This window comes from Pempheris klunzingeri, chromosome 24 (genome assembly GCF_042242105.1).
Source record: "Pempheris klunzingeri isolate RE-2024b chromosome 24, fPemKlu1.hap1, whole genome shotgun sequence".
In the NCBI taxonomy this organism is placed as follows: domain Eukaryota; kingdom Metazoa; phylum Chordata; class Actinopteri; order Acropomatiformes; family Pempheridae; genus Pempheris; species Pempheris klunzingeri.
In genome coordinates this window covers 4077793-4093973 of record NC_092035.1, presented here as the reverse complement: position 1 = coordinate 4093973, position 16181 = coordinate 4077793, and the positions used below count along the sequence as shown (strand labels likewise).

Genomic DNA, 16181 nt, shown 5'->3' with positions numbered 1-16181 from the left:
CCACGTTCACTCATTTCGGCCTTTTAATGGCATTAAATTGGAAAAAGCTAAAAAACACTTGCTATTCAAAACAATCAGGCAACTTTATTTTAAGAGAGACATCAAGCTAAATTCATACAGTTCAGATTACAAAATAACTTTAAACAGAAACAATGGGGGAATATTAGCATACAAAATGCCAGTTGGAGGTGGAACAAGCTCATTAAAAAAAAAAAAAAGTACACCTGAAACATGACTGTATATATTGCACTCGTAGAAAAAGGCAAAAAAGAAAATAAGCAACTTGTGATAACTCCTGTGATTCTGCAGCATCGCCGTTGTGTTATTGCTACACTGCCACTACTAAATGCACAATAACAATAGCGAGGGCGTAGGAGTCACAATCACCGCTCCGTTATGCTCTTTAATGACAGGACTGGGGCCTCGTTTGGTGGTAATTAGGGTGCAGCAGACGCCGATCCTGTCATTAATGGCCGCTGTGGGAATAAAGGATCTGGATTTAATATGCTGCTGTAAGTGTAAAGTACTGAATGTTCACACATGTAACATTTAGTTGTGATTTATGCTCATGATATGTGTTGTATATCAATAACAACTCCTGTTCAGAGTGGGAAAATAGCTTTATTTAAACCCCCCCCGAGCCGCTGGCAAACTTTAAAAGCTGAATTGTGTTAGCGTGCAGGCTTAAATGGCACATAAACTCAAGACTTCACAGCTACATAGAAAAAAATCCCTGTAAGCACTAGACTGGGGGGGTGGTGTTAGCGTCCCACTCTGCTGCCTTCCATGGCACTTATATAATATTTACTCTTGTGGGTATTTACAGCTCTGAAAAGGGGTTTGCTGTATATTTACAACGGCGCCCACACGTACCACCTTAGAACGATGTGAGATCAGCATCCGCCGGGCTGAGACATGAGGGGATGGACCCCGACTCAGATCAGCGACGAGGAATCTGCTGGTTTGTGGCAGCTTGACCAAGATCCATTATGGGTCCCACAGAAGGAAGTCTTCACAGTATAATCCAAACACCTCAGTTCCCCACCAACCCACCACACGCACACTCCCAAAAAGGAAATAATTAGCTAGGGTTGATTTAAAACAGGGGGAGTAGGACGATGTAACACAGTTAATACCACTGTCACAACAGATCATGCTTTGATGTTCCACATAACCCCCTCCCCCGTCTGGTTTGTCAACAGGCGAATCGATGCACACACGGGGCTGGGAGGTAAACAACAGCGAGGCAAGTGACCTATATGGTGATGTCATTCACAGTAAATGGAGACGGCGGCGTGTGCAGCAGCTTTAGGAGGCCAAACCCAGACAGAAACCGCCGACGAAGCCGCTGGACAAGACGATGTTCCTTTTTATAAAGTCTGTGGCCTGCGTGGGACGGGAGAGAGGAGACGGGGAGTGAGTCAATAAGAGCTGCAGAAGGCAGTGCTGCCTCAACCAGTGAGCAGGTGTTAAGCATAAGATAGCACCTCATGAGTGCATGTCAAGATCAACTCATTCTAACCTAAAGATTTACACACACACACACTTATTTTTGGACACAAATGTATTAATCTACCATCTCTCTTCAGTCTGCTGTGTCACAGCTAGTGGATGTAGTGTGGCTAACGGTACACTAGAGGGCACTGTTGCTTTGCAAATAATGAAATAAGCCTCCTCACCAAGACAAGGACATCAAAAGAAAAAGGTATTTGTGCCAATAACACATTGGAATTAAGATGGGTGTGGAGCTTAGTGTTTCTGTAGTATACCAAACATACAAAGTACTCTTCAGAAATGTTTGATTCAGTCAATTAAAAACAAGCGCAAGCGTGAAACAAAGAGCAAGCTCTGTGCAGGTACCTTTACCTCCTCAATGAATGTGTTTATTTCTGGGACTGCTTTGTTCGCCTTCTTCTTCAGGTGCTTCTTTGCCTTGTTCACATCCTTCTCCACCTTCTTCCAGTCCACCTGCACGTAGCCGCTGTGATTGGCGATCTGTGGGGTACAAGAGTCGCGCTCACGACTGATTCTGTACAAGTAATCTGGAAATATTTGCTCTACAGCATTTGGCTTTGTCGCAGCTTTCCACTCTAAAGCCAAATACATCTTTTGGGGAATATTCTGTTCAAAACTGCCCTCTGACGTGTCATGATATGCTGGAATAATCACATATCCACTAATAAGTAACTTTTTGTTGCACTCTACTGAGCTACTGACCCATTGTCTGGTCTTATCTGCGCTGTGTTCCATCACCGTCTGAAATCTTTGAGACACGTGTCAGCAAAACAAATTCCCTTTATGTAATCATTTCAACTTTCACTAAAATATGAAGGTTGTTGGAAATGTGTAGAATGAGCATGAATGCAGATGTGACACTGACAATAAATGAACTCTGAGTGAATGAAAAAAAGATAATAACTGAAAATCCTTCTCTCTCTGGGTGCAGAAATCTGTCCTTGTTCGACATGCGAAGCCTTGATAAAATAATAACAAAAACACATAAAAGACACAAAGCAATGTGGGGAAAAAAAGCATCTTTCAAGGCAGATTCTTCAGATTATCCATGAACAACATCTAAACTTCTTTCTCTATTCAGCCTGTAAAGTCAACTGGCTGTCTTCTTTACAAGAATGTTTTTCAGAGACAAAATTATACACGGAGAGAATCTCAGCTCTAAACAAGCGTCCAGATGGCCTGTGTCCATCTAGAGCCAGCTGACACACAATGCCGGCCTTTCTGCTGTAGAGAGGACAGCAGCTGAGCATCGTGCTGTACAACTGCCATCTTGAGTGAAGATGGAGTTGGCAAAAAAGTGGATCTTCCAACGGATGCACTTTAAATCGCTTGGAGACAATGTAGATGTAGTAATTATGTAGTTACTGAGGGCTACATCAACACAGTGTTGTGGTGCTCTTGCCTGTAAAAGAAGGAACCCTCCTCCTACAGCAGTAGCAGCTATCTTCCCAACTCTCTGGAAGAGGTAACCAGCACACCTGTATGTGTTCAGAGGAAGACAGGAGTGTTCACATTTGTCATTTTTTGGCTTTGGAGACATTCACTGATCGATCCCCACACCTTACCATCCGGTCACCCCTCCCATCATAAGCTGGGTGGCCACGGAATACTTCTCAGCAATCGGGCCGGAGTTGCTCCCAAACACCCTGCTCCACCACTGGTGCCTCCGGGCATATTCTGTCAGGTCCACCACCTCGTACACCTCATCTTCACTCTCTGGGTCGTCCGGACCTGCTGTGAGACAAGGTAGAAACTTCAAATCCTTTACAGATAGCACCAGCAGCCCCCCAGAGAAAGGGGGAACAACATGATGGACGTTAATAACAGCGCCCTGTATTAGTCTGTTCAACCCCAAAACGTAAAAATGGCCCTTCACATCTATTAAACTAGCCGTAGGGGCAGTCGTGGCTGTGAGTGCTGCTGGTTTATTCCATTTAAATGACTTGGGAAGCTAATGTTAGCTAGCTAGCGTCAAATGGCTACCAAAACCAGTATATCACACGCTGTAATTTCCTTTTCGGACTTTTGTGAGCTTAGAGGTCAGGACCGCATCCTAGTGTCATTAACGCTGGTGGAAAAACTATAAAAATAGCAATCTAATTGGGATAATAAAGCCGTATTTCTAACAAACAACATCACTAACCTTCTCTGTGGTCCACCGTCGCCATTTTGGAGAAACTGGTTATGTCACCAGGATGTTGACAATGCTAAGCCCCGCCCACGTTATGATGCCGTGCCACGTCAGTCAAAATGCTTTGATCTCGCTTGATTGGGCTCAGCGATGTGGCGACGTTATTACCGAAATGCTGCAACTTCTTCCCCCATGCGAGGGGAGATGTACACGAATTAGGGCGGAAAGTTTGGAAAGTGCAAACAGAGGTTGAATGGCGCGGCAGGCTGGGAGCGAATGATGCATTGCAGTCATCGTTTAAGCAGTCTTTAAAGGGGAAACGACAACTGACAAACCAAGTGTCAATGCACATCACTCAGATTATATTTTACCCTGTTATTACATTTACCAGTGAGGTAAAGATATGTCACTTTAAAGAACACGAGTGGCAAACGCGTTCAGAGGAAAAATATATATATTTTTTTAATGCTTCCATGATGATCGTGATGTAAAAAGATGAGGTTTGCAGGGAGAATATGAATATTTGAGATAAAAGAATGATATAGCAGGGAAGTCATATGGTGGGATGCGGGCGATCCTATTGGCTGGAGAGGAGGGAGAGGGCGTGGCTAGAGCGGCGCGTGGGTTCGCTTGGGTGACACAATTATAACAACTTTATCTTCGCGGCCGAAACGCGTTTTATTGTCAAATACTCACATCTTGGATATCTTATTCAGTTATTCGCATTCAAACAGCGGCACGGTGTCACTTTGTGATGAAAAATGTGACGTTTGAGGAGCTACCCGGAGAGCGCTTCTGTCCCCCCGAAAGGATTTACTATATCGAATCTCATCTTTTCATCCTGGAAGAAAGTTTTTGATCATTTTGTTTTCTTCAGTTTTTCTTTTTTGATTCGGCGGAGCAAACCGTTCGTCCCCGCGTCGCGATTTTCCATGCAATCGTGCGGTGTGTCTCTCGCCGTTGCTGCCTGCGCTGCTGCTCGGAGTCTCGGCTCGGCTTCTTCTGGTGGTGATGAGGGAAAGAAAATGGCGGCGGGAAAAGCGAGTGAAACAGAGGAGGACTTTCCGACACTGACAGCCCAGGAGAGGGACAGTTTGGCCGGGATCGACAGGTCAGAATAGCAGCCCCGTGCACTCACACAGACGCACAGATTGAAAATTAAGTGTTTTCTCTCCTTGCATGTCGAAAATGCGTCCGAGCCGCTGTGCAACTGATTCTGAGCCGCCTATGTTGTCTTCTTGCTTGCAGCTCACTGTTTGGATTTCAGAAGCTTCATGAAGATGGCGCCAGAACGAAGGCCCTGTTGATGAAGGTAGCAAATCTAACTGGATGTGTTTTACAAGCAAGCAGCACACTGATCCACGGGACTCACTCCACCGGCTCGAGTGAATTTCCAGTGAATTTGCTGTCAAAGTAGCTAAGCAGTCTGAGCGCAAGTGGCCCACTCGCTAAGGAGACCAAGGCCAGCTAGCCGCAGCCCCTCTTTTAGCCAGCAAGCTAGCTGGCTAGTTAGCTACTCTCATCCGATGAACAGCGACCCTGCACCTGCGGCTACGCGGTGTCACACGCCGGGATAACAGTTAGCCAGCTAGCCGCCGCTCTCTTCATTAAACCAGCTCGTTAACGTCAACATATGTTAATGTTTCCCAGGCAGCCGCCCTCGCCCCGTTAGCCGGACAGCTAACGTTATTCCACACTTGTGCACTTGTGCTGTGGTACCACCAACAACACAACGTCGTCACGGTTTTGTTAGCACGCCGATTAGTGCAAACGCTGCACTTTAACGAGGAAACTTTTATGTCCCGGTGAGGTTGTGTTTTTTTTTTTATTGCAAAGTGGTTGGACTCTCATCTGACCTCAAACACATAAGTGGCCTTATCCGCGTACAGCTGCTTGAACGTTAGTGGAAGTAACGTTAACGTGGTAGCCTTCACGGTGCACCGAATACAGCCGTCTCACGGTAACTCTCCGGCCAGGTTAGCCTGCGAGCGGAGCATTTTGCAGTGACCCGGTGTCCAGCACGCTGTGTGGGGCTGTTTCTCTGACATTGTGCTGCTCCACTGGACGTGTGCTGCTCGTTTTCCGTGTGAACGAGTTGACAAACGTTACAAGTAACGTTAATGGCTGGCTGCCTGTCCAAGATGGCGGGACATGGCGGAGTGACACCGATAGCTATATAACCAATTTGATGTGAATATATTGCTCTGAATCGTCTGTGTGTGGCTGCAGTGCGTGTTAAGTTAACTCTCGGGTCTCTGCTCTTTGTAAAGATGTGTTCCTCCTGCCGACCTCGGCGCTGTTCGGGTCCTTTGTTTACAGTTTCCATCGCCCCTGTTTAGCTCTGCATGTGCTCTCGGACTAGAAAGCTACGTGTTAAACCGGCTCAGCCCACCTGTGCAGAACACACTGCTGGGCTAGCTAAACCCCAAACCCCCCTAGTGTGAATGTATCCTGAACGCTGGGTGATGTGGGGAAGACGGTGCTGTTGACAGCTCGTGGTTTGAGGGGGCCATCCACGTATCTGCTCGCTAGGTGGTGTGGGATACCTAGGAAGTGTAACTACTCATCTAGCATTAGCTGCACAGAAGCTGCAGAAAGTACTGGCGTACCATACTTGCATGCATGCAGTGCAATCCGTGTATTAGGCTTCAATCAAACTGTACAGTTCCTGTGATCAAAGTAGTGCAGCCTCATCAGCATGTGTTGCTTTTCTGATGGAATGCTTTAACACACAGTTTGTTGATTTAAGTTATTTGGTAATGTTGCAATAAAAATGGCCACCAGCCCTGTTAAAACAGCCCATGCTGTCATAAAAAAACTGTTTTGTCACGCACCCTGTGGAATCGGTGACATTTGCATGTAACTGTCAATGGAGACACTGCTTATGTTATTCACTATGAGGTGAATTTGTGGCTGATGACAGCGGCGGTTACGGTAGCAGTAACGTTTGACATTGTCCTAAGCCAGACCTTGCTCCAGAGTCAGCGTCTGTTGGCTTGCGCACCCTTGTTAAATACACACAGGTCTGTCCTAGGGGCAATTGCCCAGTCCAGCTAACTCACATGTGTAAGTTATTGCAGCCTGACAGCAACACCAGCCGGATATGTCATGTAGCCAGCATGGCTGATATCATGTCAGGCACATCTCAGATTTTCATATCTGATACCATAGCGGTTTGTAAAAGCTGGATGGACCCTGAATGTAGATGCAGCTTGTGCCCAACTGGCTGTCATTACATCCGTTCAGACATGCCTAGGTCCTCTGCTAAAAGATCACCTAACACCAATCCTACCCATCTAGTGCGTGAAATACTTTAGTGATGCCCTGTAAAGATCGTCAGAGCAGTAACTGGCCTTGATAAGCAAATCAAGTGCCTGCGAAAGGTGACTGATATACACTGAATACCTTTGTTTGTTGGCCACTCATAGTATAGAGAAAAAACGGTATAGCTATAATGCTGATTGTGATACTGAGCACTGTAACTTTATGGAAATTGCTGAGTGCAAGATCAACAGCTTACATCAGCTCTATTAGTGTGGAATTTTTGCTTTCTATTTTTCCTCAAAAGCAAAGAAACCATTCGCTTTTGACGCCTTAGGAACCGAAATCCCACTATAGGCTTTACGTGGCTGCAGTAAAGGCTCTCTGCTTGTGTAAAGATTCTATTGCATTTTTGACCCAATGAATCTTAATAGCTTTCTTGTGCTCCCACCTGAGAATGGCTTCTGGAAACAAAAAAAGCAAATGAGCCAGAATGTCTCCTCACAGACAATTAACCTCACCTACGGCTGACTCCACTGTCAGATAATCGCTGTTTGAGTCTGCTGAGAATTTTATCCCAGTTTGTCACATTTCCTCATTTATTTTTTCGATGCGTTTTGTGCCGCCATTTCTGCCTGTTAGTTTTGAGTGACTGCCCTGTCTGACACTTTCCAATGGCCGCGCTGCACTGTTGCTCTATCTACACGTAGATAACTAGGTTCAACATTTCTGACAGAACTAGGTCACTGTATCACCACCAGTAACTAGGTGGCAATGAGGTAAACTGGGCAGAAGATACAGTTTGAACTTGAGTGTCCTATTTTTATTTAACTTATGTGCCTGTATTGGAGATAATTTTTGGTTTAACCCTCACGATGGGCTGCTATTTTGGGTCAAGTTTGCATGTTTTCCCCGTGTTTGCATGGCCACGCAAAAGACATGCATGTTAGGCATTAGAGGTGCTCTTGCATTGCCCTTGACTAAGGCACCGGCTGAGTGCTGAGCAGTGGCTGACCTCTGCTCTGAAATAATTAAGAGAGGGTCTTTGCAGAGGACAGTTTTTCCCACAGGGATTACAGCCAGTTAACATACTATTTAGCTCACTAGGATGCACACAGGATAGAAAGTTAACTGCCGTGGACACAGGATGAGTTTGGTGCTGCGTTTGCAAGCGGAGTAGTGAGCCAGTTCTGAATAAGCCAGTGTTTGGTAGCTTGAAAGTGAAAACATGTTGTGTTTCATTTCATTTTGACTGTCTGGGCTCAGTGTTCTGGACCATTGCCTCACAGCAAGAAGGTGAAATCAATCGGCGCTCAGGGGATGGCGTTGTTGGATTTATGGTAGAGACAAAGGTGCATCAACACAAGGATGCTGAGCTAGCCTTTTATTTGGTGCTTGTCCTACTTGGCTAATGGCTGTGATTATGCCATTTGTTTTAGTCTGTGTCTAAAAGAATGTGCATATTTTTCTTTAGGGCATGATTTTACACGTCTGATGTATGTGACAAGACGGAGAAAAGACTGTTTAAGCTCTTTTATTTGATACCCCAGGTGTTCCCAGGTGTTATTATAAGTCTCTCCACACATTGAGCATAATATTACTTCCGATTTCAAAACACGTATTTCTTCTCACTTCCAGTTTTTAGATGACTGTACAATTCATTTCTAAAGAATTCACTTCTTTTCAAATTTATAATTTAAGACATTGAATAAAACTTAAACCGGGATGAAAGAACATAAATGCAGCTCTTACTTGTGGCTGTAGCTACTCTGTACTACTTTTATATCAAAGTAAATATGAATACAGTTGCTGCGAAGAATCAAATGATACATCCTGATCATGTACATTGGTGGTGCTGCTGAGGTGGTATCATCATCATCACCATCACCTAAATCCTGTGAAGAGGGCTGCCATGTTCGTGGTGTGGACTGAACAGTTGTGCCTTTTACTAGGTAATGTGAAGAATGCATTATTATTATGAGATCTTCAACACAAAACATGCTTCAGCAGCACTGCAGGAGCATCTGTCCTCAGCCACTCCGTCACTCAGCGCTTCATCGTCCGGCTTTTGTGAGTTTGTCCCTCCGTCTGTCTCGGTAGTTGCGTCTGCTGCAAAAGATTTTTACCTTTCAGTCTCCTGTTAACAACTTGTAATCAGAGGATTTCATTATGTAAGCTCTTCACGGGAGCGACAGCGCTGCTCACCAAGGCCAAACCGCTAGTCTTCTGTGATGATGAATGGCCTCAATTTCAAATAAAGCAGGCAAAAAGTGTTAAAAGTTTGCAAAGTGCTTTTAATTTGATCTGTTCAAGGTTGAATTCGAATATGCTCCCTGAAAAATGCTTGATTTTCACTGTGGCTGTGGAGAGGAGCCGCAGACAGGAAGGCATGCTGCACAACCTGCAGAAAGGAGGTGGACTGTATGCGATGGAGGAGTCGGTACTCGCCAGCCATACATAGCTAGATATGTCCTCAGTCGACCCCTTCCTCTGGAAACTGGCAAGCATCAAGTTATCATGATCAAAAGATAGAATCAAAGATAATATGAGCAGCTGCTTAAAGGTGTTAATATACATTCTTACTGCTGTGGGTGTCAAGGAATTCGGTCTTGGAGTCTGGAAACTTTTGATTTAGTTACCTTGAAAGTGCTTGTATGTTACTCCTAACGCTGTACAAACCCTGATGAAGAAACGATCTCCAATAAAAACAGACAGACGTGAAATATTATCCACACCCGTATAAACTTGGAAGCCATTCCTCGGTTTCACTTGATCACGCAGCTGCCCCTCTTCGGCTTTGAATGGCAGAATGAGCACTGCGGACCAGCCGAGCTGTCTTTGATGTGATCTCAGTGTGGCACCAGGCCATCGGTGCCTCAGTGAGGAGAGTGACATGGATGATTTGTGTGCTCAGTTTGTCAGGGGCTCCTCGTTTTAGCTGGATAAGTGGAGAGCGAAGAGCAGCAGGTTTTACGGTGCTGTGGGCCAAATGTGGCCGTTTCTATCCTCTGTCTGACGCTGTCTCCATTTTAACGGGGGGGATCAATATGTTATTTTAAGTCATAGCTGTGCCAATATAGTGGTTTTTTGCTGGGGTTCTAAACTACGATGTGGGGTAATATTGTGAAGACTGTCTCTGTGGTCGCATCAGCCAGCTCAGTGGAGTGGGTGGGTTTAAAGGTGTGGGCCCAGGCCATCGCACAGCTTAGCAACGGCCTTAGCCTGTGGTGCTGATTGGCTAATGGTTACCCCCCCACCCCCCACCCAAAAGCGCTTATAGTACCGATTGTTTTTCAATTAACAAAACCGCTGGATTCAAAGATCTGAAGCCAGGCAAGGCCAAATGCTGCTGTAGCCTGAGATATAAATCCTCTGGAGCAAAATAAAGATCTGAATCTTGAACGTGCCAAATTTTAGCCAGAATTTTCATCGCTGGTTCTGATTGAAGAGACTTGATAATTTGGGATTTGAATTTTGAACTAGAGCAGCAGAGTAAATAAAGACTGTAAGCCCAGATCATGTGTATACAGTATCCTGATTATACAAACACTGTTGAACCCAGAGTACTAGCACATCTCATTTGGCCCAGAAATCCAGGCACATTGTAAGTTCAACATAGCCAGGCTTTGTTAGGCTTTCTTTGCATGAGCCGGCTCCACAAACCCTAAAGTTGCAGATAACGGGTGTCACCGAGGTGGTCAACGACTTCCTGTGTTGAGTCTGTTGCGTGCGTTCCCATAAGAGGGCCATTTAAAGCGCCATTCGGCTCCTCTCCTGCAAGAAATTCACTGAATATTTTGTCAATAAAGACCGGGAAAAAGGAGCGATTGATGATTGATTGCGTACTGCCTACTTCAGCCAAGAAAAACAGGTCGTTATAATGGAGAAATATGAAGGGAAAACTGTATGCTTGTAGAATTAGTTCATATTTATTATACCACTTAGTGACTCTCAGTGCTTCCTGTTTAATTCTAATGTGGCAAATGCAGATTGAAGAGCTCTTTTCTAACGCAGCAAATTTAGAGACGTGGAAAACACTTTATTTTCTGAGGTTATGAAGTTCTTCTGTAGTGTTTCTGTTGTCCCAACAGAGTAGAGTCTTATCTCTACCAGGTCATGTCAAGTTAAATGTTCATTCATATCATATCATAGTAATAATTTATCAGTTTTACAATGAGTCAGTATTTGGATCGGGTAGGGTTGGGTCGATTTTTAGCAGACTCCACCTTTTATTTCAATATGTCAGAAACATTTAATCAACATTTAGGTAAATAGAAGTATCAGATTGGCAGAAACTTAATGTTAAAGGATTTGGATCATGGCCAAAAAAGGCCGGACCTCCCCGTGTTACATTCAACCCTTTCGACGTGTACCTTCTTTTTATTTTTGTGCATTAGGCAGAAAAAAATCCCCACTGCTGCGCTGCAGCTGCCAACTGATTTTAATTGGTTGGAATCCGTCAAATGCAAAGCAACTTAACTTTTGAAGTGTTCTAGTGTTGCGAGCCTGCACTGAGGCTCAGTGAAGATCCAAGATCATCTGAAAACATCTTAAATTGTTGGCTTATTGTATTGTTATTTAGTAAACCGGTGAAAACACTGGCATGGCCCTTTTGTTTTTTTTTATACCCATAAATCTTGTAGTGTGACTCAGAGGCTGCAGAAACTTTTGTATCTCTTGTTATCAGGGCAGGAAGATCTGTAATGGAAGTCCAATAAAAGCTTGAAGCACGAGTCCTTATCTGCAGCAAAATTCATTCCAGCAAGTAATTCTAGAGCTGATATTTATCTGCTGAATGTGAGTGGACTTGGCCAGAATTAGGAGCTGACGTCAGCCATGCTGTGACTTTCAAAAGTTCTGTGTGACATTACTGCCTATGATTTCCTCTCTCTAGTTTCCTCTCACACTCTTTTCCCCCCCATGTTTTTTTTTGCATAACACAGACATGGATGATTCAATGCTCGTGCAATGCACATATCAAATACAGACGCACAGTTGAGCCAATTTGTTTCTGTGCCCCCCCTGCCCTCTCTCCTCCTAGGCTGTTCGCTGCTACGATTCGCTCATCCTTAAGGCCGAGGGCAAAGTGGAGCCCGAGTTATTCTGCCAGCTAGGCCACTTCAACCTCCTCCTGGAGGATTACCCGAAAGGTGAGTAACCTCAGTATAAAAAAGAAGATTGAGTGCGGCTTTAAGCGCTCACAACAATTGTGCGTCCAGTGTTCTGTGGATCCACGTTATGAGCATCTACACACACACACCCACTTGGCTCCACTCCAGCTGCACATAAGTGCTGACTCATGTTGTGTTACTTAGCGGCGTTGCAGCGATGTAGATAAACTCTCCGGCTTCCTCTCTTTAATTACAGCATTATCGGCATACCAGAGGTACTACAGTTTACAGTCAGACTACTGGAAGGTAAGACACACACACACACACACACACAACCACAATCGTGCCCACATGCTCACTTTCTCTTTCAGTTAGCGATACTCTCTCGCCCCTCCCGTTACAAACACACACAATATTGCATTCTTTCCCACACGTTGACTCGCTTACACACAGGAAGCATGTATGGCCTGGGGTGAGATGCGGTTTCACGTTTCGTGTCAGTCATATCGAGCGTCGCTCCTGTGAAGTTGACACTTTGCGGCGAGGCCGATTGCTAGATATTGATTTTTCTGATTGCTGAAGCAGCTGCAAGGTTATGTAAATATGTACGGCTTTTGTTTACAAGGACACGGATGCATTTGATAACATTGCAAACTGGGTTGGTTCAGTCAGTCTTGTCGGCCATGTTACCGCGTTCTAGCTGCCAGGTCTGTTAAGTTGTCGGCCTTGTAAATTTATACGATATTCTATGAATATTATTTATTTTAGCAGCATCGTCCAATAAGTGTTAACTGTTCATCATAATGACCTTGCACCTCCCCCCCCCCAGAATGCTGCCTTTCTGTATGGCCTGGGAATGGTCTACTTCCACTATAATGCCTTTCAGTGGTGAGTACCAACTGTCTTTTATTTCTCTCGCGTATTCTCTCTTTTTGCTGAGACTTGGATGAGAAGATAACACTCAACTAGGGGTGTGAGTCCATCCTGCGGTAACGACAATATACCGGCTTGTTGGCACAATGACATCATACAGTTACTCACCGCAGCAACAAGCATGGCCGAAAGCGAAAGTAACATTGCTACAGGCTCCATGGTGGATGTGGTCAGAGGAGCACCCCGGGAGCAGTGCTGTGTAGTGCACGGACCTGCTAAAGAACTAAATAACTGACAGATCGTGTGTAGTTTTCACTTAACACTTATTTTGTAGCAATTGAATGTTCTTGAAATTATGGTTACTGCAGAAATACCCTGAAATTTCCAGATATTATTTCAGGGCCATATCGCCCCTCTGAGGTCTATCCCAGTAAATATGTGTTAGCTTAGCATAGCATAACCACTGGAAACGGCCTGGCTCTGTCCACCCACCGGCACTCACTAGCATCCTATACAGGAGCTGTTTTGTCTAATCCCTGCAGAAACCAAAGTGACAAAACATCAGTTTGTCGTGATCAGGGGGGTTTGTGTGCCTGACTATTTCCTGGCTTCTCGGAGTCTCCACTGGTCGCCTGGCAACAGCACCCAGTCACGAAATAGTCCAGCTCATAACCCCCTGTAAAACCACAACATGTGCATTTTACACTTTTTTATCTTTATAGTAGAGGAGGAAAAGTGGCTGATGGAGAACCACTCTGTTCACCAGCTGTGACACGCAAAGATGAAATATTTCAGTAGTAAAACAAACGTTAAATCATGTTACCCGGAGTTAACCTCTTCAACACAAACCGCTCCTTCTGTTGTGCATTTTATCGCAAAGGGTAAAGCAAAGCTGTTGGTAATGACAAAGCGAACACTACATGCTGAATGGGCCAGCAGATAGACTGGTCCCTGAGAGAGAGAGAGAGAGTGCTTATCCACAGTAGAGCATCTGTGTGAATGCGAGAGCAGGATATCAGAGCTCAGCTGTAGTCTGTTGATGGTTATTTGTTTTTTACCAGCTGAAAATGATGGTTGTGAGCGAAGCCGTCCTATGTTTGTTTCCATGGAAACACTACAGCTCAGCTCTGGCTGCGAATCGGCCCGCTTGGACCCCTGGATTGATTAAACAGCATCAAGACGCAAACATCAGCGGAAACAAATGGCTATTCTTAGCGCCTACAGGCAAACTACAGTCAAAGACAAATCCAATATTTCGAACAGGCCAAGGACGTCCTGCTCGCCTGCTGTGCTTCTAATGGCAAATTTCAGCCACCACAGTGAAGGTATAAGCAAATAAAGCTTGTGCTGGCTAAGATTGTGCTGCAGCAGTAGTTAATTCAGCTGCCACCTGATGGTGGAGCAAGCACAGCAGAACAAGTAAATAACAAGTGGGCTACCTTCTCAGGTTCTGTTGAAGGAACATCTTTAGTATTCAGTGCAAGGTGGAACACACAGCGTGACATGAATGAGCACCAGCTGTGCCGCATCGGAGGTCGTGTTCACACCTGTTTGTTCCTTTGGTCCAGAACAAATCAAAGAAAGACGCTTTCGTCTTAGTTGGATCTATTTAGGGTTTGCACAGAGAGATTCCTAATGAACCGGACCTCCACCTGGTCCAGCAATCTGTCTGTTTTTAATACCGCTCCTTCTCTTTGTCATATCCGCTGTTCGTCCCACAGGGCGATCAAAGCATTCCAGGAGGTGCTGTACATTGATCCGGGCTTCTCCAGGGCCAAGGAGATCCACCTACGCCTGGGTCTCATGTTCAAGGTCAACACAGACTATGAGTCAAGCCTAAAGGTAGGTCCACCCCGAAGCTTGAATACCTATTCCAGCTTGACTAATTAATCTTATCTTAATAGCAGTGGTGATGTTACAATAATACCTGAGTTTCTATGTGGAAATAAGCAGTGTTTTAACCTCGCTAGCACACTAATGCCCTTACCCTGATGCATTTACTATGGAGCACATGCAGGAAATGTAGAGTTATTATTAACAGCAGCTTTATGCTTAAGATTAACTCAGCAGAGCAGAGCCGAACAGTGACGGGCGTCCCACTGTGACAATGCCATTCAGTGGCTGAATGGCTCCTGGCAACTAGTAATAAATAAAGCAGTATTCTGCATGGGGGTCTGCTGCAGGAGGAAATTGGTTGGTGTGTGTGTGTGTGTGTGTGTGTGTGTGTGTGTGTGTGCGCATTTACTGATCTCTATCATGTTCTCTCAGCATTTTCAGCTGGCTTTGATTGACTCCAACCCCTGCACTTTGTCCAAAGCTGAAAGTAAGCACCTTTCTTATTTATTTTAAACATGAATCCATGTTTTTACCCATAAATATGCAGTGAATGTTTTGGACATGTATTATTTGAGGATTAATAGAATTGCTGTTAGTGTATTTTTCCCCCTTTTTATATGTACATTACATGAATTATTGGGGTATAAATATCCAAAGAGCTATTTTTAGACCACTCTCAACATTTGGTCCCAGAATGGAAAAGTCTCCTGCATGTTCTCAGCAGCAGGGGAACCAAGCGTCTTATTGTGTTGTCTGCCTTCTGAGTGTTGGCGTGTGCTGAGCTACAGGGGTTCAGCCTGGGTAGAGCACTGGCATTATTTGATATTCCGCTGCCATCTCATCTCTCCCGCCCCGGTACCTGTTACCTTGGCGACAGCAGTATCCATTTTTTGCCCAGCATCTCGCTGTTTGCCTTTGCCTCATTGTGTCCCCCTCATTCACACACACACACACACACAGACACAGACACGAAGCAAGGGCAGCCCCCGTCTTTCTTCCCCTCTCTCTCTCTCTCTCTTTCTCTCTCCCCCACCCTCTCTGTCTCCCTCCCTCCTCCCTCTCTCCCTCCATCTGCTGAGAGTCACTCAGGCAGCTTAGATCAGACACTGCAGCGCTCCAGACAAAGGAAGGTGCCGCCAGGAGCACAGCTACCTATCTGGTCTGTTACACTTAATGTAGATGGGCAACCTTGGGTTTCTGACACCTATTCATTGACAGCGCAGCACTACTTTTCAAAGACTTACACAGAATGTTAGCAGGACTAACTCTCAGAAGGGGTGGGAAACCTTTTCTTAAATGCTAACTGACCTCTACCTAATGTGTCTCCTCTCCTTTTTCTCTTACAGTTCAGTTCCACATTGCTCATTTGTATGAGATTCAGGTAAGTGCTCTCTGTTTTGTTTAACCTGTTCGTCAGTTCTGTTTCTCCCAAGGACACAAGACATTTGTTTGGT

At 45.0% G+C, this 16181-nt stretch overlaps 2 protein-coding genes across 5 annotated transcripts in view; one reads left to right on the top strand and one right to left on the bottom strand.

The window, feature by feature from the left end:
• Positions 1–64: 64 nt before the first annotated feature.
• On the bottom strand, positions 65–4635 carry LOC139223474 (FUN14 domain-containing protein 1). Of its 3 annotated transcripts, none has more exons than XM_070855383.1 (5): positions 4553–4635; positions 3081–3246; positions 2918–2993; positions 1861–1995; positions 65–1386 (listed from the first exon to the last, which is right to left on the bottom strand). In XM_070855383.1, exons 1-5 carry the CDS (start codon positions 4578–4580, stop codon positions 1309–1311), a joined length of 483 nt encoding a protein of 160 aa, XP_070711484.1. In that variant the 5' UTR covers positions 4581–4635; the 3' UTR covers positions 65–1308. The 3 variants fall into 3 exon arrangements, with proteins under 3 accessions (XP_070711484.1, XP_070711483.1, XP_070711485.1); XM_070855382.1 differs by lacking the exon at positions 4553–4635 and adding an exon at positions 3659–4369 and having other exon boundaries at positions 3081–3249; XM_070855384.1 differs by lacking the exon at positions 4553–4635 and adding an exon at positions 3659–4369 and having other exon boundaries at positions 1867–1995; positions 3081–3249.
• Positions 4579–16181, top strand: part of LOC139223471 (lysine-specific demethylase 6A-like) — a 26322-nt gene continuing 14719 nt past the window's right edge. For both annotated transcript variants that reach the window (XM_070855375.1, XM_070855374.1), the window contains exons 1-8: positions 4579–4757; positions 4895–4958; positions 11949–12057; positions 12275–12324; positions 12848–12906; positions 14613–14733; positions 15160–15214; positions 16074–16108. In XM_070855375.1, coding sequence (XP_070711476.1) covers positions 4579–4757; positions 4895–4958; positions 11949–12057; positions 12275–12324; positions 12848–12906; positions 14613–14733; positions 15160–15214; positions 16074–16108 — 672 coding nt within the window. The remainder of the gene's footprint in view (positions 4758–4894; positions 4959–11948; positions 12058–12274; positions 12325–12847; positions 12907–14612; positions 14734–15159; positions 15215–16073; positions 16109–16181) is intronic.